The 21,909-nt window shown below is 48.1% G+C and overlaps 11 protein-coding genes across 11 annotated transcripts; 3 read left to right on the top strand and 8 right to left on the bottom strand.

Moving 5' to 3' along the window:
* Nucleotides 1-32: 32 nt before the first annotated feature.
* On the bottom strand, nt 33-2,434 carry DEU56DRAFT_950499 (uncharacterized protein; the record flags this gene model as incomplete). Its single annotated transcript, XM_041359130.1, has 5 exons — nt 33-391; nt 448-780; nt 837-874; nt 923-1,426; nt 1,474-2,434. 5 exons carry the CDS (start codon nt 2,432-2,434, stop codon nt 143-145), a joined length of 2,085 nt encoding a protein of 694 aa, XP_041207267.1. The 3' UTR covers nt 33-142.
* Nucleotides 2,435-2,783: 349 nt separating this feature from the next.
* DEU56DRAFT_913842 (uncharacterized protein) lies at nt 2,784-5,459 on the bottom strand (the record flags this gene model as incomplete). The annotated part of the gene is made up of 3 exons (XM_041357566.1): nt 2,784-3,458; nt 3,517-3,668; nt 3,722-5,459. 3 exons carry the CDS (start codon nt 5,457-5,459, stop codon nt 2,784-2,786), a joined length of 2,565 nt encoding a protein of 854 aa, XP_041207266.1.
* Nucleotides 5,460-5,594: 135 nt separating this feature from the next.
* Nucleotides 5,595-8,716, bottom strand: DEU56DRAFT_738908 (uncharacterized protein; the record flags this gene model as incomplete). The annotated part of the gene is made up of 5 exons (XM_041348689.1): nt 5,595-5,950; nt 6,004-7,399; nt 7,542-7,835; nt 7,885-8,175; nt 8,225-8,716. The coding sequence occupies 5 exons, from the start codon at nt 8,714-8,716 to the stop codon at nt 5,595-5,597; spliced, it is 2,829 nt and encodes a 942-aa protein (XP_041207265.1).
* An 84-nt stretch (nt 8,717-8,800) lies between these two features.
* DEU56DRAFT_757066 (uncharacterized protein) lies at nt 8,801-9,377 on the top strand (the record flags this gene model as incomplete). The annotated part of the gene is made up of 3 exons (XM_041350090.1): nt 8,801-8,947; nt 9,010-9,274; nt 9,325-9,377. 3 exons carry the CDS (start codon nt 8,801-8,803, stop codon nt 9,375-9,377), a joined length of 465 nt encoding a protein of 154 aa, XP_041207264.1.
* Nucleotides 9,378-9,632: 255 nt separating this feature from the next.
* DEU56DRAFT_757065 (uncharacterized protein) lies at nt 9,633-10,560 on the bottom strand (the record flags this gene model as incomplete). The annotated part of the gene is made up of 5 exons (XM_041350089.1): nt 9,633-9,672; nt 9,717-9,741; nt 9,788-10,070; nt 10,130-10,210; nt 10,273-10,560. The coding sequence occupies 5 exons, from the start codon at nt 10,558-10,560 to the stop codon at nt 9,633-9,635; spliced, it is 717 nt and encodes a 238-aa protein (XP_041207263.1).
* A 152-nt stretch (nt 10,561-10,712) lies between these two features.
* DEU56DRAFT_913838 (uncharacterized protein) lies at nt 10,713-12,717 on the top strand (the record flags this gene model as incomplete). The annotated part of the gene is made up of 5 exons (XM_041357565.1): nt 10,713-10,779; nt 10,832-11,154; nt 11,207-11,248; nt 11,295-11,402; nt 12,406-12,717. The coding sequence occupies 5 exons, from the start codon at nt 10,713-10,715 to the stop codon at nt 12,715-12,717; spliced, it is 852 nt and encodes a 283-aa protein (XP_041207262.1).
* A 536-nt stretch (nt 12,718-13,253) lies between these two features.
* On the bottom strand, nt 13,254-13,487 carry DEU56DRAFT_707518 (P-type ATPase; the record flags this gene model as incomplete). Its single annotated transcript, XM_041347443.1, has 1 exon — nt 13,254-13,487. A coding segment is annotated over one exon (234 nt), but the record flags the coding sequence as incomplete, so codon positions are not given.
* A 322-nt stretch (nt 13,488-13,809) lies between these two features.
* On the top strand, nt 13,810-15,869 carry DEU56DRAFT_810366 (Alpha/Beta hydrolase protein). The gene is made up of 9 exons (XM_041353514.1): nt 13,810-13,942; nt 13,993-14,479; nt 14,530-14,653; nt 14,702-14,891; nt 14,944-15,090; nt 15,140-15,391; nt 15,448-15,535; nt 15,587-15,614; nt 15,666-15,869. Exons 2-9 carry the CDS (start codon nt 14,045-14,047, stop codon nt 15,731-15,733), a joined length of 1,332 nt encoding a protein of 443 aa, XP_041207260.1. The 5' UTR covers nt 13,810-13,942; nt 13,993-14,044; the 3' UTR covers nt 15,734-15,869.
* Nucleotides 15,870-16,650: 781 nt separating this feature from the next.
* Nucleotides 16,651-17,772, bottom strand: DEU56DRAFT_810361 (uncharacterized protein). Its single transcript, XM_041353513.1, is given in 4 exon segments — nt 16,651-17,174; nt 17,237-17,629; nt 17,667-17,668; nt 17,680-17,772. 4 exon segments carry the CDS (start codon nt 17,681-17,683, stop codon nt 16,950-16,952), a joined length of 624 nt encoding a protein of 207 aa, XP_041207259.1. The 5' UTR covers nt 17,684-17,772; the 3' UTR covers nt 16,651-16,949.
* Nucleotides 17,773-17,837: 65 nt separating this feature from the next.
* DEU56DRAFT_810359 (uncharacterized protein) lies at nt 17,838-18,639 on the bottom strand. The gene is made up of 4 exons (XM_041353512.1): nt 18,499-18,639; nt 18,200-18,438; nt 18,085-18,146; nt 17,838-18,007 (listed from the first exon to the last, which is right to left on the bottom strand). Exons 1-2 carry the CDS (start codon nt 18,532-18,534, stop codon nt 18,208-18,210), a joined length of 267 nt encoding a protein of 88 aa, XP_041207258.1. The 5' UTR covers nt 18,535-18,639; the 3' UTR covers nt 17,838-18,007; nt 18,085-18,146; nt 18,200-18,207.
* A 1,632-nt stretch (nt 18,640-20,271) lies between these two features.
* Nucleotides 20,272-20,853, bottom strand: DEU56DRAFT_414793 (uncharacterized protein). The gene has a single exon (XM_041346113.1). The coding sequence runs from the start codon at nt 20,678-20,680 to the stop codon at nt 20,306-20,308; it is 375 nt and encodes a 124-aa protein (XP_041207257.1). The 5' UTR covers nt 20,681-20,853; the 3' UTR covers nt 20,272-20,305.
* Nucleotides 20,854-21,909: the final 1,056 nt, after the last annotated feature.

The raw sequence follows: 21,909 nt of genomic DNA, 5'->3' as shown, positions 1-21,909 counted from the left end.
TGCACGGTATCGTAAAACTACTAGTAAATGATGCTCGATTCACGGTAAAATAAAACCTGTACTATGCGGCGCCAAGAACCTAAGCGCTCAATCGAGCAGGACTTGAAGATGATGATGCTTCGAAAGATCACTGCCGTCGACCTTAAAGGACTCCGCCCTGCGTGAAACAAAGATTAGCGTTGAAAAACTCGAACAAAAAAAAACCTTGCCATCCGGACGCAGACCATAAACGAAGTTGTTTTGCGAGCTTTGGTCCGTGATAAGGGTGCTCCTTGATATCGTTGAGTAGCTTGACCATCTTGGTATAGATAGCCTTATACTCCTTGGAAGAAAAGTTCGGGTATGTCTTTCCGTTACCGTTCTTGACTAAACCATCGAGGACGCAATTGAACTAGAAAAAAAATGGTGTCAGCATATTGTCGAGTGAGTACGAGCACCAAAATATACCGCTGTGCAAACCAAAGCTAAGCATTCCAGTGGTAGCTGCTCACGGAAAATATCTGGTCTCCTGCGGGCGACACGATAGGATCCAGTGTAAAAGAACGAAATAGTGGCTTCGCGGAGCGCAGGGTGAGCAACATTTTGAGTTTTCCCGAGACTATCTACACCATTGCGCAAAAAAAGAGATCCTTCGAGTAAGGTTGCAGCGCATTCTTGGACCCACGAAGCACGTTCTTGGGGGGGGATATGAGATGGTGGGATTATGTCATACATAGAGGGTGCGATACTGATAGCGATTTTCTTGAGGTCCGAGCGCCATGTAGATAGATCTTCAAACAGCTGAAATAAAAATGGCACGTCAGGCGCCAGGCATGCAATCAAAAACACAGACGTACAAGCTTGGCCATGTCGGGCTTGTGATCGGGCCAAATATCTGATAGACGTGTGAGTAAGCTGTCTCGAGGGGGAGGGAAATACTTACCGCCTTCGACTTGTTGGCCGCTTTCAAGCCATTGTACAAGCGAAGCTGTAAGGACCTCGTAAACGCTTCCCGACAAGCCATCAACGAAGGTCGGGAACGGATCCTCTATCGCATGCTCGACACGGCACTCTCCCTTCGTGTCCTCGAGAAACTTCTTCCAACGAGGACCATACCAACTCAGCTGCGTGGCCTTGGGCCCTTCACCTGCTATCTTGGCTGATACCTTACGAGCTTTGATATTTGAATCGAGAGGTTTGGTCTCGGCCTGACGCAAAAGCTCGAGGACGGCAGGATCAGGCAGATGGGGGTGTCCGTTTCGCTTGTGGTGAACCTGCAGAACATCGTCAGTATGCTCCGCGGGCTTCTCATCGTCACTGGACACATCAGTTGCCAAATTATTCTCGGCCATGTTTTCATCCTCATCGCGTGAGTATTGAAACTCGAAATCGGTTGGAAGAGCAGTGGTGACGCGAGGTTGTGATGGTTCGACTTCCTTCGAAAAACCTGTCTTGCGCTCAGTGTGATCAGAATTGTGAGAGTAAAATACTTACCAGGATGCGCAGTAAGGCGCCCATGCGCTGCTCCCCAGCTAACTTCTTGATCTTCGACATCATCTTCCTCCTCCTCTTCATCATCGTCAGCATGGCCTCCATCGTCATCATTGTCGTCAGTGGATGCCTCTGAACTCCGGGATCCCGTATCTCCCGCTCCCGAATGTACATCTCCAGCTGACATCAGAGCAGGGTCGAGGTTCTTGTAGAACGTAGCGTCAGATTGACGCATAACCAACGTGGCTTGTGAAGGTGCTGGTTGCGCCGAATCATTGTTTCCAGAGGTGACGGTAGTGGGTGGAAGACGTGTAGTGGGATCCAGGGAGGCTAACCGAGCACGATGTTCACTGGCGGCCGCTACATATGGATTGTTGAGTACTTGTAGGTCAGGTTCCGTGCCAGGAGGGACGATGGGCTGCGCAAAGCCAAACCGGCTACCAGATTGGCGGTGAGAAAAAGCGGGATGCATATTCGATACATCCAAGTCTTTCTTTGTTGCCTTACTAGTACCTTTCTTTCCCCCTGTTTTAGAAGTTGCAGGATCCTCCACTGTTTCCGAGACGGTATATGGTGGAGGGGGTTTCTGTCGATGTTCAATATTAATATCTAACACCAACATAAACAGACCTGCCTTTGTGCGATTACCACGACCCTTACGAGGTGGTTCAGGTGCCAGAGGATTGGTTGGTACATCGATGTCAAGGGAGGTGGAGCCCTTGGGCTGAGTAGTCCGTGCCGGGGCATCCAAGAGAGCACCGATTTTTTCGAGTTGCTCAACCCTACCTCCTTTTCCTGCGCCAGAACGTCCAGAACGTCGAACTGACGGTTTGTCTGCAGAAATTGGCTCTTGCAACACCACGGATGCCTTGGCCCCAGCACGCGACTTCTTTGCAGAATTTGCTTGACCATCAGAATCTACAGCTTTACGCTTTGATTTCTTCTGGCTCGCACGAGGAGACATGACTGGACCACGCCACTAAGAGTAGAACTAGTGGTACGATCAGCACGAGAAAATCACTGATAGATACACACCGTATTTTAAGGCTCGTAGTTTGACTCGTAATCGGGTCTCCAGTGCCGCATGCAGGTAATGTGGGAGAATCTTGCGAAACTGAATATAGCATCTTTCGGAAATATGAGTCGAGCGCTGCATGCAGGTAGAGATGGTGAGCTTGAACGTTGAGCGGAGGTAATGATGCATGCTTTATTTTACACAAAGTACAAAATGGGGATATCATGTGACTCATATACTTGCGCGCCGGTATCGGTATCGGATATCAAAGTGTAGTACATACTGGTAAATTTGAACTCTACCCAGTTTTGCTCCTCTTCGGCTTGGGTACAACTTCCATCGTCCAACGATGATCGACCACTCGCTTCCGACGTGTGTCATCTACAGATAACTCACTGTCCTCATCACTGCCACTGGCGGTAGTAAACGAACCTGCCGCTGAGAGTATTACCCATTTGGAAACCAGGAGTTCAGGGGAGTCCTCCGAGGGCAGTGCAGCGATGTGCTTATCCAGCAAATTGATTACGTCGTCAAAGACCAACTGCTTGGGGTTTTTAACGAGTTCATACCACGCTAACGCGAGTGGAAGGAGAGATTTGAAGTAGGGGTCGAATTGTTTGGCGAGTTCCATAGTGTAGTGGTCAGATTGATGAAAAAATCGAGTCTTGCTGTCCCCGCACTTTTGGTACGTCGACGCGGACCATTCTCCTGTTATCCATTTCACTTTTTGATTTGAATGTGGGAGAGTCGTAGGGAGAACACGCTTCATGCCGAGAGGGCCCCTGAACTCAATGCAGACCCAGATGAACACATAAAACATCGACTCCAGATCGTCGTTGTAGACATGCGTGATCATGGGGGCTGGGTATGCTTTCGATCCCGAGGCTCGTGTACCCATGCGCTCATCCGACGGATCCGGTGTATTGAGATAAAGCTGGAAGAGAAGGGATCGCGACATGAACGGTATTGTGCCCTGAGGTTATGAGGTATTAATTCATATATAGATCCTGGAAAGAAACCAAAACACTAACGGTGCCCCCGACACTGTATTTATCGCCTCGTACGATATCTACAGCAAACTCCCAATCTATCAACATCCCGCCATCATCATCCCCAATCATCGCGTTGTTCAAACTGCAATCACGATGAAGGATATGCCTCTGCTCTACCGCAAACTTCTGGACTGAAAATATTGTGAGTGGAACGGTTAGGTACATACAATCAAAAATCACTTACCCTTCAAGATGTCCCGTATCGCAGTCAAGAACTCCGAACGTGAACGGAATTGATACAAGGGTCGCGCACGGGGCTTCAAAACCATGCGAACATGCGTACGGGAGGTGCCCTGTAAGCTGCGCGTGATCTTTTGACGATACTTCACCGTCTCGTCAACCTCGCCAGGCTCCATCTCCACAAGCCAATATTCAACAAGGCGAGGAACACCACGGAGCCCATCCATCTTCTTCATCATACGAATTTCGTTGAGGACCTCCGATTCACTGCCAAGAACCCAGTGATCTTTGATTATGTACTCTTCATCGTCCTTCCTGGCCAGATAGCACGTCGTGCCACGACCAACGAGGCCTTGCGTGGAGAATATTAGATCGAGTATATCGTACGTGTTTTCATTTACTCGTATTTTTCCGATTGGCTCTGGGAGGGGTTCACGGAGAGGATCAACAGGGACTTCGTCTACGGGGGGGACCATGCTTGGAGGGATGTTGGCTGCAGGTTTGCGCTCCGCATCCTCTGTGGTGTATGGGGGTTTGTTCACGATCTCTTCAATTGTGGTGGTCTCGCTTTCCACGATCAGTGCATCTGGGATTGCTAAGGTAGCAGTCTGGTGCGGAGCAGGTGAGCGTGAGTGTTTGGCGGGGCGGAAATCAGGGGGTCGATGCGTGCGGTGAAGTGTGTGTTTCAATATACTGATCGTGGGGTCGAACCCGATGCACTCGAGATTGCCGAAGACAATGGACGAAAAAATCTGTAAGAACTTGTCTGGCTCTCGATCGATGTTTATGCAAGGGCTGACAACACCACCCGAGTGGTCATATAGATGGACGCGAAGCTCGCGATACCCATTGCAGATGGAGACCAACAGTGCGAAGCGTCTCCACGGTTGGTGTTTGAGAAGCAGATACGCCTTGGAGTCGAGAGTTTTGGCAAGGGGATTTGAAGGTAAGTAGGCACTCGAAGTCAGCTCGCATACGGCCTTGATTGTGTCCCATCTAGCCTCGATATCATCGAGTAAGGTGAGGTCTGGTTTGCGCGCCATTGCATCGCCGGGTACTGGGCGTGAGGAGTTTGATGCGCTCCAGACACGAGATAAGATGCGCTTCTGAGCGAGTTCAGGCCGTCGCAGGAGGAGGGCGATGGAAAGGACATTGTAAAAGGATGCAAAAATCTGTTCCGTTGTCCATGGCTGGAGTACTGGGGTTCTGCCACCACTGTCACTTTCGTGTTGGACACTGGCAGAGCTGGCATTCATAGACTCGGACATTTCGTCATCCTCAGGCTGGCTAGAGGCAACAGGTGCGCCAGTGTCATCGACGAAAATCCAATCTCCCGACTTCTCATTCGTAGTTCCACTAGTTTCTCCTTCCCTCTCTTCATGGTCCGTTCTTCTCTTCTCTCCTGCCCGCTTACTTTTTTGTCCAGGAAGTTTGTCTAAATGTGACTCTGGGAGTGGCCAGTTCCAACGGCGTGCTTGCGTGTCATAAAGCGGTACGAGGATTGATTCGTTTTGAATTTGCTGAAATGCTTCGACCCTGGTATCGGGGTGGATTTTCTTCAACGAAACTTGAAGATCCTTTGCTTTTGGGACCTTGCGGTTATAGGACTTGAAGATCAACGATAATACATGGCCAAGCTCATCGCTGTTGGCAGGTGGAGATTCCTGCAAGATCAAGCGAATAAGTTCCGAGCTGGTCAGTTTACTCATTGTCGGTACATCGTGAACCTCTGGAGCTGACATCAAGGATGCCAACTTCATCCCGAGGCCCCCAGAACAAAAATGCCTACCAAGTGGCATGAGGGAGTGCTAGTGCTGTGTGTACAGGTACGAAAATATTGTATTTGACGCTTTCTTTACTAGTCTACAAAAATGGCCTTATATTGCATCAAATGATAGCGCAAAGAAGGCGCTTTTATCCAGAAACTCGTTCAACCAAAACTCCGCGGCATGCTCCAAACTGTTGTACGCTGTGAGACGCTTGTCAGCAGTAGCGCCAAAACGAGGTACGAGTTGAACAGGAGCCCTCAATTGAGATAACGGAATAATGTCGCCCATCCGGTTTCCATTTGAGCGTTTCGCTCGCTTGAGTATATGAAGGTGTGTCGTTGGATCGCGATCATTTGAGAGATCAAAACGTTGAACATATGTGAGGAACCGATCCTTCCAAGACCATAGTAAACCACTCTTGCCAATGGGTCGCATAATGAGTCTAATCTGCGCGATTGTGTGACCTGTAACAGTTGAGCTTTAAATGATTTATTGTAACGCAAAACAGAAAGCGCACCTGAAAGACGACTACTGGGCCATGAGAAGCCCGCACTGGTCTCGGCAATGACTGTATCATAGTGGCCCAAGATCCACGGGTCATTTGGTGGTGCACAGTTTAGCGTCTGAGCTGGTTTGATGGCGTGAGTGTCGTGTAAATCCATCTCTTGCAAGCGAATTTTAAACCAGACTTGAACTTTGTCAAATGGGAGGACGGCACCAGGTCCAGCCCTTCTAGGGCCACCTATTGCATGAACATGCCGTTGTCCATAAGTTGCCTCACGTTGAAGGAAATCAGCTATGGCTTGTCGTAGATCTGGTAAGCCGAATGTGATAGCGACTTCATCAACAGTGATGCTCCGAATGGAGGGGTCATATGAAAGATGAAAGGCAGTAGATTTGTCGACAAAGGAGCGAAGTGGTACAGGAACGGAACCCACTTCTCGGTACTGGAGTGCCTTAGCAATCGCGAAATAATTCGTAATTTGGCGTGGGTGTCGGGTTGGGTCAATGGGATTATCTTGTGTGTCGATGTCAACGTCGATCTCTTCAGCATCCAAGTCCAACCCCTCTTCCTCAACCCTCTGCTCGTGATCCAACAGGCCGGTAGCGAGCTCAAAACGACGACACTTTTCGGCGCGATCGAGGTATCGACAAATTTGTGTGTCATAATTGTTGTTATTGCTCGATCTGGCGGGGTCTTTGATCTCTGTAATGTGGGCGTGTTCAGTGATGTCGGCAGACCACTGTCCTATGACGCCAGAGTTACGAATGCTGGGAACGATACTGTGCATTAGCTCCAGCTTGGGGATGTAAAAGTTGTCGATGACTCTATTACCCTTCCCCCGACGAGCCCCGGCAGCAATGATTGCATCCTTGTTTGCGTGGAACTCATTTAGTGCACGTGAGATGCGCCCGAGATCTTCCTCGTCAATGCGCGGCGACTGTACGAGATATCGGAACTGCATGAGCGCCCGTAAAGCAGCGATGACACCAGCAGGTGCTGCATCCGCACTGACAGCGATGATATACCGTTGAATGTCTCGCTGACAGCGACCGGTGACTTGTTTCAGCTTGGAGATGCCACCGTGAAAATGCCGATGACCGGTGATGGGCTGCAACACTGAAAATCGGAAATCGATTTCGGAATCTCCAACAGCGTTAATGAGCCATTGGGCATCGTGGTCAAAGAACGCTTTATGAAGATGGTGGAGTGATTCTGGTGTCAAAAAACGGGAGGGGTCTGCTAGTATGTAGTCCCACCAGAATGGCTTGTCGACGCCATTCAGTCGGAACTTCTGTGCCTCGCGGAAAAACACCTCAATATCATTGGGATCAGCGCGCGAGCGCACAACAGCAAGCTGTGCAAGAGTCGTCGATTTCGTCCGGGGTTCATGACGGAATGCATCCCCGAACTGCTTATACATCGCCATCGTCACTGGCGACAGTTTTTCCACCAACAGTTGCCAGCATCATGGCCTCGGGGGTGTCAGCGATATAGCTCGCGAGAGCGGTGAAGCAATACCGACTGTGTCCGGTAGGATCAGACAGCATGACACCACGTTGAGCGGCCTGCTTGAGTGGTTCGAGAATGATATTGAGGCATTCATGTATCAGTCGATCCTCCAATACGCCCTTCATTCGCTTCTTCTTGTGAATAAACTTGGGGACTGGTAACAGAGCAGCGAGAACAAAAGAGTTGGTTGATGATTTTAGGCGTATGTTCATATGTATATTGGCGAGGCTAATTAGAAGCGGATGAGCCACGCGATCCCCTGTTAATGCACTGATATTCGTCTTGTCGGAGGAGAGAATGGTGCCGAGGAGGGTTGCGCCCTTTGGTATCGCCGACTTCAAGAATATTTGAGTGCCAGACCTCAATAACTGACTATCTACTCACCTGCATGTCCCATGCATCGTTTCCTGACATCCATCCAGCATATATGCGACACAACCTCTCTGCAGTAGAGTAAATCTTGTGAGGTGTGAAGTCGATATGATTTTGAAATAGCGGGTGGTTGAAGATGCTGGCGATACATTCAATAGGGTCGCGCCAGTACAGAATTACAGGCGATTTCGTAGGATGCGATGTACGAATTACTTGAGACTTCCAGCGCGGACCGCTGGGGAGCATCTCAGCTCTACCGCGTAATTCTTTGGCAGAGTGAAACGACAAGGGTAAATCCTTGATCTAAAAAGACGTGAATCATAAGCAATAAAAGTGAGATATACGCACTGACCATTTCAAGCGATAGAAAAGAGTCAATCTTGCCCATGCTCAGGCCTGAACGTAGCAGCCATGCTGCAACTTGCCAATCTCTTCGGCTGCTAAACGGATAGTAGAGATTCGTTTTCCGATATACACTGTTTTCGTCTGCATCAAACAGCCCCAAAAATGTGTAGCCATCCTCATAGGCCAGAGGAGGCTCTGGAAAATAGTCGGTTACTTTGCGCACTTCATGACCCGCAGTTCCCTCAGGTATATCCTCTTCTTCTCCTCCACCATAGAAATCATGAAAACTTTCCTCGCCTCCAAGTCCCGGATCGTTGTTAGAAATATCGATGTCATCTGCTGAGTCCATGTTATGATCTTCACTCAGGCTGGGCGAAATGGAGTTAATCATGTCGTCTAACCACGTGTTGCATCCAGACCGAGGCTGGCTTAGATGACGAGCAACAGAAGTATGGTCTTTAAACGCTTTGCCGCATGAGGGGCAGCTTGAATGCGACATAAGTCATACTAAGAAACAAATCATAATAATATCAGTAAGTATCGGGTGATATCGGCATTTCCCGAAAACTGTACTCAATACACCATGACCATCAATCTGCGCGCATTATCAACAAGGGCGTCGGGCCTAGTGGACAACATTCTCGATCCACATCATCAACACCATGATGACACGAAACCAGGGACGCACGGGATGGACCCTTACGAACTTCTTCAAGCTATTACTTCCTTGGTAAAGTCAATTGTCTATTTCTCGTTTTCATAACGCGCCTTAAATTTTATCAGTCTATACAGAAACCAGCCAATTCTGAAGCAAACCTTGTTATGGACCTTGCACGAGCCAAACGTGAAGTACTTCGGGCACAGAAGGCACTCGCGGAGTGTTTACTACGGGAAAATGAAGTATTGGCAAGCTTGCTCAGGCTTCGAGTGGATACCGCAAAGAACACTCTAGATGATGCAGACATGGGCCTGGGGTGTATGAGACTTGCCTTCAGACAGCATGGCTGGTCTCATTGTCCCTTATCTGCAAAACAATGTGAAGGTGATCAGCGCACCGGTAAGTTTATGATCTGTGAGAGACAACTATCGTCCTTATCAATCCCTCAGCTACTACGAGAGAAGTCCCAAACGATCGCGTTCTCACTATCCAGCTTGATTAATTCGTTTGCCACGGACGGTCGAGAGTTGGTACAATTTTGCATTTATAGATATTCACCTTGTGTCCTACTAGTATTAGCATACATATACTTACTTGTGCGCTCGCTGTCCCTTCCAGTTCTATATACAAATTGTGTTTTGTGCTGTTGTTATTTCAGTGTTGAATTAGATTTTGCCGCATTGTTTGAAGTCCATCCATGGTCCGAAATAAAATAGACTTCACATTTCAATGATATTACTAGGTATATTACTAGTAGCTATTCGGACTTGAACTCCTTGACTTTCAAATGCAAAGTCCTGTGAGCCGTGTAGAACTATGAGTGATTGTAACAAATGTATACCTGGGTGCACTATTTTTCTGTGACTCTTGGCGGAACTGTGAAATCTGTGAGTGATTGTAACAAATGTGTACCTTGTAGCACTGTTTTGCTGTGACTCTTGGCGGAACTGTGAAATCTGTGATTGGCTGTCGTGGGAACACAAATCTTGTGCTTTCTGTGGGAAAAGTTGTAGTTTGCTGATGTGTGTGCTAGGACTGCAATTTGCTCTCGAAGCAATCCAACTATTTCTTCCCCCAACCTGAGATTCCCCGACACTGCAGCTTGATTTGCAGGCTGCAAGGTGACCCGCTGCTTCTTCCGAGGTGGTTTGGCCCGTCGTGGAGAGTTTGTGATAGCATCAGCAAAGTGTCGATTCTGAGTGTGCGTAGATTAATTACATTTTTATGCATACCGACAAAGTGAGGAAGACTCACCTCATCAGACTTTAAATCAGTGTTGGAGTCACTTGACAGTGCACGCTTCAAATTGGGCTCTGGGATGATATCAATGGGATGCTTGGAAACATAGTAAAGTGAGTTGGTTTGTAATTTAGTAAAAGACACTGCACACTGCGCACCTCGTTAGGCACTTCATCTCCTGCTGCAATGCTGCGCCCCTTTGATGACGGTGACCGTGACTTTGCAGACTCATCTAGTGTTTCCTTGAGGCCCGGTGGCTGATACTCTGGGTATATCTTGTCATATATGTAGTTTCCTTCAGAGTCTTCTGGCGCTCCTTGGCCATTTGCTGGGAAGCGCAATATGATGCGATGTGAGTCTCCACCTCCAAGGATTTGCTCCGCGCTGTCATTGTAATCAGGGCTACGCGAGCTGTGATCAGAGCTTTTATCTGGATCGTAAGGCATTGCAAAAATGAGTAGTAGGTGAGTTTGCCGATGCGACTTGACAAAATTCATGTCTTACATGCAATTTCGACAGCACCACAGTGATATCATTTTGTGGAGCTCATCCTTCATAAGTTCACAGGCGGCTCGGATGTCGGTCAAAGTTCCCTTATATGACGCAAACAGGTGCTGCTGTGATGACTGCGCACCTGTTGTTTCCAAACCACCACCACCATAGCAGTGATCTTGTTATTGTGGACTGCACGGTCACACTTCAGCATATCACATTCAGATTCATCATTCACTATCGGAGAATTGGACTCCTCTTTGACAAATGATCCAAGCCAGTTCGTATTCACGCCAGTCTTCGCATCAATACCAGACAAGTATGATTTTCTGAAGATTCTGATCCAAGAAATTACTGTCAACTCTCAGGTCCTTCCGAGTCCTCCAAGTCTCTCTCGTTCGCTGATCTGCGGTGCAGCATCACTAATTGATGTGCTTGAGACCAAGACAACTCTCATTTTAGGTCCACTCCACACCAGGGACGTTAGCTGGGCTGAAGGTGAGACACGAGACAGCTGGTGTACTGGTGGAATACAGGCTAATAACATAGTGAGAGTGATCCCAAACCAAAACTTCGTTATGGTCTGATTTCATCCCATAGGTCAAATCTGGAGACTGGCTTCTCAGGGCTGTGTTCTCAAAGGTGTGCTCGTAATTTTCTTCATTTGTATGTTCCTAATACTTTACAGAACGTCTACGTCATACACCAGGGTATATCGAGCTCCAACTCCCCCACCTTCCACGCAACGTGCTGGTTTTCAGCTATGGAAATGAGGGACACTGTTGCGACTTGTGTGGTATGCGGGGTGTGCGGATTTTTGATTGGAGCCGTTGGAGTTGTGATCTACCGTCTCTCCAGAGGTAGCGAAGGGAGGTTCTGATGCCGGTACATATTTTTTTCAATGCGCAATATCGTTCACCATCACGCTCGTAAATAGGAACATTCAGTACTCAGTAACTATAACCTAACATAGCACTAGTAGTGTAATCAATTGCTTCTCATTTTCATTCAATGAGCCACCAGCGTGATCCAACAACGACTCGGAAAAACTAGTGTAAGGAAGCTGAAGTAAATATCATGGCTGATATGTTCTCGACAGATGTCGTCAGTCCAGTATGGCACAATATTGCACCGTCAGTCTAATACGACAGTTTCACCAAGACAGGCAGTGACAGACAGACCATCAAGGATGATCAGGCAATGTCAGGCCCGCCAGGATGGCTTGCCTGGCCACAATGATGAACCCTTACCAGCCCAGATACTCGACAAAGCAGGCTGATATGCACTTTTTGATAGCTCAGGTGTGATCAGACCTGCCAGGCTGGCAATGCTGACTTTTATGAACAGCCTGCCAAATTTTTTTATAAACGGTCAGATGGTCGGTAGCCTGGCAACCTGATACGTCCATATTTGCCCATGCAAGGTAGTTTGGATTTTTCCGACATGCGAGTACCTGATTTTTTTTGAAGCTGCACAATGACGAGGCGAAGACTTAGTAACTACGTCGTGAGAGACGGAATGTTAGCAGGGGAGGAATAGCTACATTTATGATAGTTCCGAGTCGAAGCAGAGATCCATCATCATATCGAGTATCCGGTACCCTGTTATCACTCGGACTTTACTCGGTTCCCACAACACCTCTTCAACAAAGTCCGAACATGAACCCACGCCCGAGCCTTACGGATATCACAAAAGACCTCGAAAACTGCATTTTATTTCGGCTCTCCGACTTGTAAGGATTACCAATCTTCTACCGCCGGAAACGGCCGATCCACCACTCACCTCAACCGCCACCTCAGCTCACCGCCAACGTCGACCAGCGTGATCCCCATCAACCCTTCACCGTCAATTCCCTTCAGCCTCCGTCGCCACATATTCGTTCGGCTCAATCGTACCCGTATCTTGCTCCATTCCTTATCTTCACGCTCTCGTTATCTATTAACCAACTATATTCTCTTTATATCCTCCAGCGGTCTACACACCCTTCCTACTCGCGCACTCTTGTGCGGTCTTACAGACTCGACGCTGCACTGCCCCAAAGAGCCATAGTCTTGGGCTACACACCAGTACCCTCGTTCACGCTTACTGATGCACTTCGACCAGACATCTGAGGAGTACCTGAGCCCTGTCAGTGGCCGCAGCATCCCGCGCACAATAAATATTCTGGGCTCGTATCAGGGAGCGCAGTGTGGTCGACATTCAGCACACTCGAGGGCGCACTTGACGAGTTCTAGTGGCATCATCATCGCCCGTTATACCAAAACACGATCGCCACTTATACACTCATTTTTGCCCGTCTCGATGACGCTGCTCACATATCCACTTTCATCGTTGTCGGTAGCGGTGGGTTTATTTACCAGGACCATGATTATCTATACCCTACAGTATTATTACTTGGCCCAGTGTCATTCTGGGACCGTGCTTCTTACTGTTGTCAATAGCAAGTTGCCTTGTTTCACGAGAGCATTCCGCTCGGTCTTAGAATCACAAACTTGGGTAGAATGAAACAGCTATCATTGCATCACTTTGGGGAACAAATAGTAATAATAGACAGGACACGATATCAAAGTTCGTATTGAAAATACTGCGCCGAAGTTCGTATTGAAAATACTGCGTCAAAGCACTGGACTGAACCGAAGATAACGTACGAGAAACACCGGTCACCCAGCTTCTTGCTCTGAGGAAGAGACTCGCCCGTAAGAGCAGCCTGGTCAATAGAGACGTTGATGGCCTCCGTCAAACGACAGTCTGCAGGAACAATGTCACCGATCTTGAAAGAGATCATGTCACCGGGAACGAGTTCTGAAGATTCGATTTCCGACCATGTGCCGTTACGCTTGACTTTAGTTTTGGGGGCAAGGGAGTCCATAAGTGCCTTGACGGGGGAGCGGAAAGGAAGCACGCAGGCGGTAAAGGATGTTATATACAACTAGGTGATGCCGTTACAAATAAACCGAACCGAACATCACAGGAAGAGTCTGGGGTCCTTCCCCTGGTGAATTATGTGAGGATGTTCGGACTTTGTTCAAGAGTTGTTGTGGGAACCGAGTAGGGTCCGAGTGATAACAGGGTACCTACAACTCTGATGGCGAAGGGCACGTGCCACACGATCGCGCCGAGACCATTTGAAGGGTCCTCGCTCTACAGCCTTACTGCTTTATATGTACTAGTATGTGGGGCACCATCATATATATAGTCGCCAGTCACGTTGACCAGATCCTCACCGGTGACTTAGTCTCTCATACTCAAATCTTGAAAACCAGGACTCAAAAGACACTTGTTCCTTTTTTCGCAGCCGTCAAACACCCCGCGTCGAAGACGGATAAATTATATTAAGTATGATTGAAGACAGATAAGCCACTCAGAGCCGCTCACGGGCAGTCAAGTCCAGTTTGTGTATGATAACGCTCCAAGCGCTGGCAGCATTTATTGACAACCATGACCTCCTCATTCCCTTACACTCCTACGACGCTCCGGACGTCCGTGAAGCCGCGTCCATGGGTGCCATTGAAGCGCCACGAAGGGCACGTCGAGGTCCCACCTTTGCCCTTCAAGCCTCGGACCGATAACTTACTCGGCATGTACGACATCAGCACCCACATCATACCTGCAGCCAATCCCAGAATCACCCCGGATACTCCAGTTCCAAAGCCGCCTCCTCGTTCGAAAAGAACCCTAGCAGAACTCAAGGAATTGGGACTTGAATTCATCAAACAACAGGTCCGGCAGGGAGAGGACGGCCATTCCGCGGTCACGGACGAAAGGTTGCTGTGGAATTGTGTCAACCGATATGTGAAAAAGGACAAGGAGACCAACGCCAAATCGAAAGGGACCACCTTGTTCCTTGTGCATGCAACGGGCTTTCCGAAGGAAGTGAGTTTCCTGATGCCAGTTCATGCATGCTAGGGATCTGACTGTATTAGATATGGGAAACCACTCTGTGTTATCTACTACCTGCCTGTGGCGTTATAGACGAGATATGGTCATGGGAGTCGGTGCAACATGGGGACTCTGCTCTGCTAAACAGACAGAATCTTAATGGTAGCTGTAAGCAGACGTTTCTCAGACCTCCGACTTGGAATTAATTGAGAGCAGTTGATTGGACTGACAACGCAAGAGACATTGCCAACTTTCTCATTAACTACATGCCTGAAGGAGTAGAAACGTCTGCGCTACCCATCCAACTTCAGCAACTTCCTGCATTCATTGGCGAATCACGTCAAAAGAGTGGCTTCTCTTCCCGGACCCTGGTCGTAGTGGGACACTCGGTCGGGGGTTGCGCGGCGTATGACATTCACGTTTCAACGACCTTGGTTGAATCTCATAACATTGTATAGGGCTTCTGTCGCGTTGAATTTCCCGGCCTTATTGTCCTCGATGATCCTCCTCGATCCGATGATCGATACATTCATCGGGTTTCCATGGGAGCATACACAATACGTGGTCGGCCTTACCTTGGTAAAGCGCGAACAATGGCCATCACGGTGCTCAAATTTTTTGATCATCACTCAGGAGTACTGAATGTGATTATAGGGAAGACGCCTTACGTTCCTTCAAATCTTCGCCCATGTTCTCGGCTTGGCATCCTGACGTACTTCGGCTCTACATCGATTATGGACTATACGAGGACGGAAGCGGAAGCGTCAGATTGAAAACGCCTCCCATCCATGAGGCTATTGACTGCGCCAACCTACGAACTGGCCGTGAAACCTGGGAGTTAATGGAAACCCTCGACGAGAACATCGAGTTGCTATGGATCGTCCCCGGAAAACCAAGCCCGGTAGTGTAAGCCAGGGAGCCAAAATGAAATTCACTAACTAATAGGCACTAATATGCGACAGATCAATGATGGAGCAAGTATCGAAGGAGCGAGTTTGGCGCAGACCAGCTAATTCATCCAACATTATCATCAAGTCGTCTGATCATCTTGTTTGTATCTCATCTGCGATCATTTTTATAATTGACAAAATTGTGTCATAGATTCCTCACGAATCTCCAGAAGCACTTGGTACGCTACTTTCAAAGGAATCAATTGATTGATAACTGATATTCCATACAGCGCAAATTATGGCCGACTTTCTGCACAGGAAATATGGTGTTTCCTCATCAAGGCAGTCGAAGCTCTGAAATCGTGGATTAGTATCAATCTATAGCAACATAAATTGTGTTTTACTCACTCGAGAGCATTGATTCCAACACCTATGTACATGGCAGACACTGTGGGTAGTAGAATCAGTTAATTTCAACGTAAGCGCTTGCGCAAATACTTTCTAGAGAGATTGTCCAAGCCTCCCGCCAAACGCCATTGAACCTTGCCTTCTGTTGTGCACACGTCCGAGTTATCTGGCACTCATCCGCCGCTGCTCACAGCATAATTAAACCTCTACTATATGTCTGCCCCCACTCTTTGCTTTTCCTCGATCTCGTCCCCCGTTCGCTTGCTCGTGCCTAGCAGTCGTGATTGTGTTCAACTTGGTTCTTGCCAGAGGAACTCAGGGTCGGCGCACAAGGTTCAAGAGCGTAAGAAAAGGGAGGGAAAGATAACATCATGGTGTAATTTCATCTGCAAAAGCAAACTGACCGGAGATAACGTATTATATATCTGCCTAAAATTTAAATGCGAAAGAGGCACATATGATATCGGGGCGTACCGTCGAGTTGGTGGGTTGGCCGGCGTATGGTAGGAACGACTATCTTCATTCTATCAAGGTCTGACTATGGGAGACTAGGCGTATGGAGCATGGCCGAGTCCCACCCAGTGGCAAATCTCGAGTTCGGCCCGACTCGTTTTTCCAAGCAAAGAAGAAAATTTGTACCGCTCACAAGTTCGCTCTTAGTGGAAAATTTCATCCATGATAAGTAGCAACTGGGCGCTCGACTCGACTCCAGCGAACAAAGTATGAATGATGCATTGATGAAGCGCTGCTGATCGACCAGCAGTGAGAATGTGTTGAGAGTCGTTTACGTCACGAACGGCTGACTTACTTAGTTACGTAATTACTTAGTGTTACAGTAATCGAAGTTGAACAGTACTTAGTCCGCAACGAATTGTGAATGACATAACATCTCGTGCCATGGTAGAAGAGCTGCGGGGTCCAGACTGAAGTTGACAACCCACGGACGGAAAGAAATAGCAGCTGGGCCAAGTCGCAGTGCATACCATTCTCGGCGCACATATTTTCAAGGTGGAGTATGACTCGCACCAGCTACACCCACCGCGTTCTGGTTCAACGGTTAAATTTTGTATAAGTACAACCTAGTAATTAAGCAGGCTGTGGGCGATATCAAAAACAGATTACAGACAAAAATTACGCAGCAGAACACCATCCCTTATTTACACGGCTCACAACTTTGCTCTCGGTAAGGGAATTTCATCCATGATAGCATGCGGAAGCTCGTATGGAATCCAGTGACCAATACCAGGGAGAACTCTGGATTTTAATCCCTCCACTGCACGAGCGACGTCTTCTATGATGTTGCTGAACTTCGGATCTGATATCAGCACGGTGACCTTGACGTTAGGGGGAATGTTTTTGGTCAGCCCACTGAAAGACCATGGCGTGTTTTGCTGTCCAAAATAAGGGCAATACCTGTCAGCAATGCTTGCCATTTCGACAACTGGAATAATACCCGGAACACCTCGATAGTCGCGCGATCGCACATGGTCATTCCCAGCACTCTTGATATGCAGTCACGTCGTGACCAAGCAGGATTTTCAGCCATATGCTCTTCGACAGTTTTGTTAATCGCCATCTCATCCATCACAAATTGTTTCATCACTTTGGCTTTCTCCTCTGTAAGCTCGAGGGCAGGATCGAGGAGTATGAGAGTGGTTTCTTTTGTCTTGGGCAAGAATGGCAAGAGCGATAAGGCCACTGGGCCTCCAAGAGAATGACCGATGATGACGTCGTAGAACGTGCCCATGACGAAATATGGTTTAAGGTCCTCTGCAAGGGTGGACACACGATAGTCGGTGCCCTGTCTCCATGCATGCCCAAGGAGATTCGGAGCAACGACAAAAAATCCTGATCAATCCGTTAAGAATGGTCCTCGCCATAGTATAAAAAACCTGACCATCTGCTACCAACAGCTCAGCGATGCCCTCCCATGAATGCGAGGACATGGTCATGCCATGAATGAGAAGAGCCCGCCTGGAAGCGGTAGGCGAGCCCCACTGTGATGCTGAAATGGTCATGTGTACACTCAGATGGCTCGGGTATGTTTAAAACTTGGCAGCGGAGAAGATCGAAGAGTTTCAACGCTGCATTTACTCTGCACTTAAAAGGCCCAGAAAGGGCACGGTGGAGGGGAAAACACATTAGCAAAGCAGTGGAACAAACCAACGATGATGACGTGTCTTCCTACTAATGTGAGAGTAGCATATCAAGGCATATCGTTGAACTGGTGAGTTCACGCATGTAGTAAATCCGGCCCATCGGTGAGTTTCTAGTTTGTTATTTTGGGCGGAGAGAACTCACCTTGTGGGCGCGACTAGGTGAATGGCATTGTCCTTTGTGTGATGTGAATTGAGCAACATAGTCTGGGCCGTATCATTAAACGTGATGACTGGAGACGAAACCATCTCTTCTCAACTGCTTGGTTCAGATTTTTGCTCTGGGTAGTGGAATTTCATCCCTGATAGCATCCGGACGCTCGTATTGGATCCAGTGACCAATTCCGATAAAAACTTTGGCAATTAATCTTGCCACGTCCCAAGGGACGTGCTCCAAATGGCAAGCACCACCGAGCTCCGGATCTGACGCCAACACGGCGATCTCCACGTGAGGTGGGATGTTTTTGAACAGGCCACTGAAAGACCATGTCCTGTTATGCTGTTCACAGCAACGGCAAATTGTCAGCAATGCTTACCATTTGGACACGATAAATATTACCTTTATTATCCTCTGGACAACAGTACAATCACACATGGAATCCCAGCGCTTTCAACACGCTGTCACCTCGAGACCAAGCAGGATTCGCAGCCATGTACTGGTCGGCGGTTCTGCCATTCGCAACCCCCTCCAGAAACCGGTGTTTATATATCTCAGCTGTTTCTCTGTAGGCTCAAGGACAGGCAGGATCGAGACGGCGGTTTCTCTCGGTTTGGACAAGAACGGCAAGAGAGATAAGGTCACCGTGCCCCCAAGAGAATGACCTATAATCACGTCGTAGGATGTGCCCATGATGAAATATGGTCGGAGATCCTCTGCAAGGGTAGACACACGATAGTCAGTGCTCCGTCTTCATGCATGTCCAAGGAGAATTGGAGCAACGACGAAGAATCCTGATCAACCTGTAAAAATTAGACCTTACTAACCGAGTGGTTTGACTTGCAGCTCCAGATACAACACTATCTTGTTGGACAGTGGATGGATGTAGTCTCCCCTAAACAAACCATGCATAGCTAGACGAATGAATATAACCGTTCTCTGGTGTTCTGAAAAGAATTATTGTGTGACTCAATCGCAAAGTCAGCGGAAAAGTTGTTTGGATGAGAGTTAATGTTGACAATTGGAAAGAGTATCAACAAGAGTGAAGGAGCAGCACATAGAAAGTATAGCCTCTTAACGCTACATGCAGCCAATTAGAGAAATAGAAATTCAACAAGCTTTCGGTTGGATACAGCCTGAGAGCAAAAGCTGAGAGTTACGTAAATAGTACTAGCGTGACACTTTCAGTCGCAGAGCACCGTGACGATTGTGCACAACCTTCGCTTCAAGTTGCAGCTCGTCGAACAGAAGCCCAGATGGGCCACTTTTTCGCTTACTGTCTCCCGCTAGAAGACAAGTACTTGCCGCCTGCCATCATAGCTGGCCCCCATGTTATAGACCAGAATACGTTGACGATGGAGTGAGGTTGCTGTAAGCGTGCTCAGTTTTAGATGCAGACTACCTGTGACCAAAGACTAGACCAAAGACTAGCAGCAAGCAACCTTCTGCTGTGACTCATGGCACAAGTGATCATCATGGAGAACGTCCGCTCTCGTTGGCACTCGTTTGTCACAACATTAATCATTGGAACGAGCTACGAACTTCCCTTCTTCAGCCGCACATCAATGAAGTCTTATCTCTCTTGATTTTCCCTCCGTTTCCAGCCCTAAAGCTATGAAAGCAGACTCCCTCGCATTCGAGGAGCTGATCATATCCACGGACGGCTCAACGCGAATTATGTCGCCAGAGCAGTCAAAGTCTTGTACGCTCGGGTAGCATCTGGAACCCCTACAGTTCGGCTGGCCGTTGACAAGCTCACTAGAATGCACCGCCATTTACATAGAGGGTTTAATGGTGATATTTGTGCGTCATAGGTAATAACATCTATGTTCTAAGCAATGCAGAGCGATAGTCATCTACGAAACCTACAGGGTATAAATACTATCGGCACACGGTTTAACGTTAACTCTGCTCAAAGTTCGTAATTTACATATAAAGGGAGATCAAGAAATACCAAGAAAATGAAAGAGGGAGAAAACGCCTACGGGACATCTAAGAAAAGTTCTGTCCCGTTGGTCTTTCCGTCGTACTGCCCTTTATTTGACGGACCGGGCGTCCGCAAGGGGGCGGATGGACGGAGAGCACACGCCACGGCGGGTGATCTTTCCTGTGATATGCAGTGTTATTCGGCATGCTTCTAGCTTGTGTTCAGGTAGGTATTGATCGCGTTGGTAATGCAGTTGGTAAAAATCAATGGTTCGGTGACACTTCACCGCCACGAGCCCACGACGTACAGAGACATCGTTTGTGACTGAAAAAAGAACGTCAAAAACGGGACACGCGCGATCAAATGTGACCTACCCTTGACGCTATGCTCCGTCGACTTGAGGCGCGTGGTCTTCAAGTTGCCTTGCTGACTCGGAGCTGGACGACAAAATTGCAAGTCATCCCGAGTAGAATCAGAATTTGGCGAGAGGTCGGAAACCTCTTGCCAACCACAGCTCATCGGCCGGGATCGACAGGTTGGAATTGTTGTAATATGTTTAGGTGTTAAATCGAACCCTGTGGAGTAACCTGAGCCTGACGGAATGATTGCAAGCATAGCACAAAGGACTAACGTAGGGCATACGGGTTGCCTTGCCATCGCAGAGCTGGGCTACAACTATCCCCAATAGCCATCGGCACACCATGATGGCATCTGAGATGATTATGCAAATCAATAGTCGTGAATGAGAATGGAAGACCAGCTGGTCGATGAAACAGTTCAGTCATCCTGCTCCATAAACCCTGCTCCATAAACTGCAGGCCCGCAGTGTGCTGCAATGAATATATTGAGCACACTATTATGAAGTCAAGTTTTTGATCCTTACCTAGAAGACAACGAAAATTCGGCAGTGTGGAGACGCAACAGTGTCCCCCAGCTTATAACACCTGCTGCAGCTAGCTGTGCAGATACTAAACCCAGATCAATATCTGGAATCTCAGTAACAGTAAGTTACCGTACGTGTGGAGCTGTGCACTGCTGTGCGAGTGACAATCCCCTGTTACTCTTCCGAACCTTCTCTTTGGAAATTGGGTCATCTTTGAGGCCTGAGTATAATGCCAATGGACGTCCATTAGAATCTTCTGTGAGGCGATTGCAGCGGCCTCGTCAAATTTGCCGTTCAAGCACTTTTGCATCCAGACTTGATTCTGATTCTGATTCTGATTTATTCTGATTTTGGAATTTGAAGCTTGAGTGCGGCGCCTCAGAATGCAGCTGAGCGGTGAGCGACAGAAGCCTCAGTGGTTCGACTGATTACATTGAACCCGACATTCTGATCACGAAGAGTTTCTGGAGATCTGTCCTGCGAGGCATCCGAGTCGTTGTACAAATTTCTCCTGGCCAAAGGTTGTTGCAAACTTTGTGTGCGGCCACTGCGGTGCCCCGCCGTGGACTTGAATAGTTGTACATCAATCCGTTCCGACTCTTCACTGGGCCGGTGAGGCTATTCTGAATCCTTTGAAGCCGTTAATTCGGTCAGTTTGTCAGCTTCATTTCGTTTCGTTTCGTTTCTTACTTGATCACCATCATCACCATATACTGTCCGGTACTTTTGGGCTTCGGCGCCTTATGGCACTTCCGCTCGACAATCCTTCGGTGTAATCAAAGTGGATTACAGCACACATTGGCCGACAGTCACCTACTAGTAAGCATTCTCGTCGGTACTTACATCGTCGGACCTCGATAGCGAATATAATTTCACTGTACTGCCTTCTTGCAGGGTGAATTTCGATTGGCAGCTACCGCTGGCACCAGCTGCCATCACGACCAGGAAGTCCGTTGGAATCTTCTGTGAGCGAGCTGCGGCGAACAGTACTTACCAGATTTTG

Source organism: Suillus clintonianus, assembly GCF_016758775.1.
Source record: "Suillus clintonianus strain FC179 chromosome Unknown DEU56scaffold_47, whole genome shotgun sequence".
Taxonomy (NCBI): Eukaryota; Fungi; Basidiomycota; class Agaricomycetes; order Boletales; family Suillaceae; genus Suillus; species Suillus clintonianus.
Note: the sequence above shows the minus strand (reverse complement) of the source record. Positions and strands in the feature narration are given on the sequence as shown.

Excerpts from the sequence above, each read along its gene's own strand:
- DEU56DRAFT_810366 (XM_041353514.1), top strand. The coding sequence starts at position 14,045 with ATGACCTCCTCATTCCCTTACACTCCTACGACGCTCCGGACGTCCGTG. Across the intron at positions 14,654-14,701 it reads ACAGAATCTTAATGGTAGCT|TTGATTGGACTGACAACGCA; the intron begins GTAAGCAGACGT and ends AATTGAGAGCAG. Across the intron at positions 15,392-15,447 it reads GGAAAACCAAGCCCGGTAGT|ATCAATGATGGAGCAAGTAT; the intron begins GTAAGCCAGGGA and ends AATATGCGACAG.
- DEU56DRAFT_810361 (XM_041353513.1), bottom strand. Across the intron at positions 17,175-17,236 it reads CGACTATCGAGGTGTTCCGG|CAAAACACGCCATGGTCTTT; the intron begins GTATTATTCCAG and ends TATTTTGGACAG.
- DEU56DRAFT_810359 (XM_041353512.1), bottom strand. The coding sequence starts at position 18,534 with ATGTGTGATTGTACTGTTGTCCAGAGGATAATAAAG. Across the intron at positions 18,439-18,498 it reads TTGTCCAGAGGATAATAAAG|CATAACAGGACATGGTCTTT; the intron begins GTAATATTTATC and ends TGCTGTGAACAG.
- DEU56DRAFT_414793 (XM_041346113.1), bottom strand. The coding sequence starts at position 20,680 with ATGGCAAGGCAACCCGTATGCCCTACGTTAGTCCTTTGTGCTATGCTT.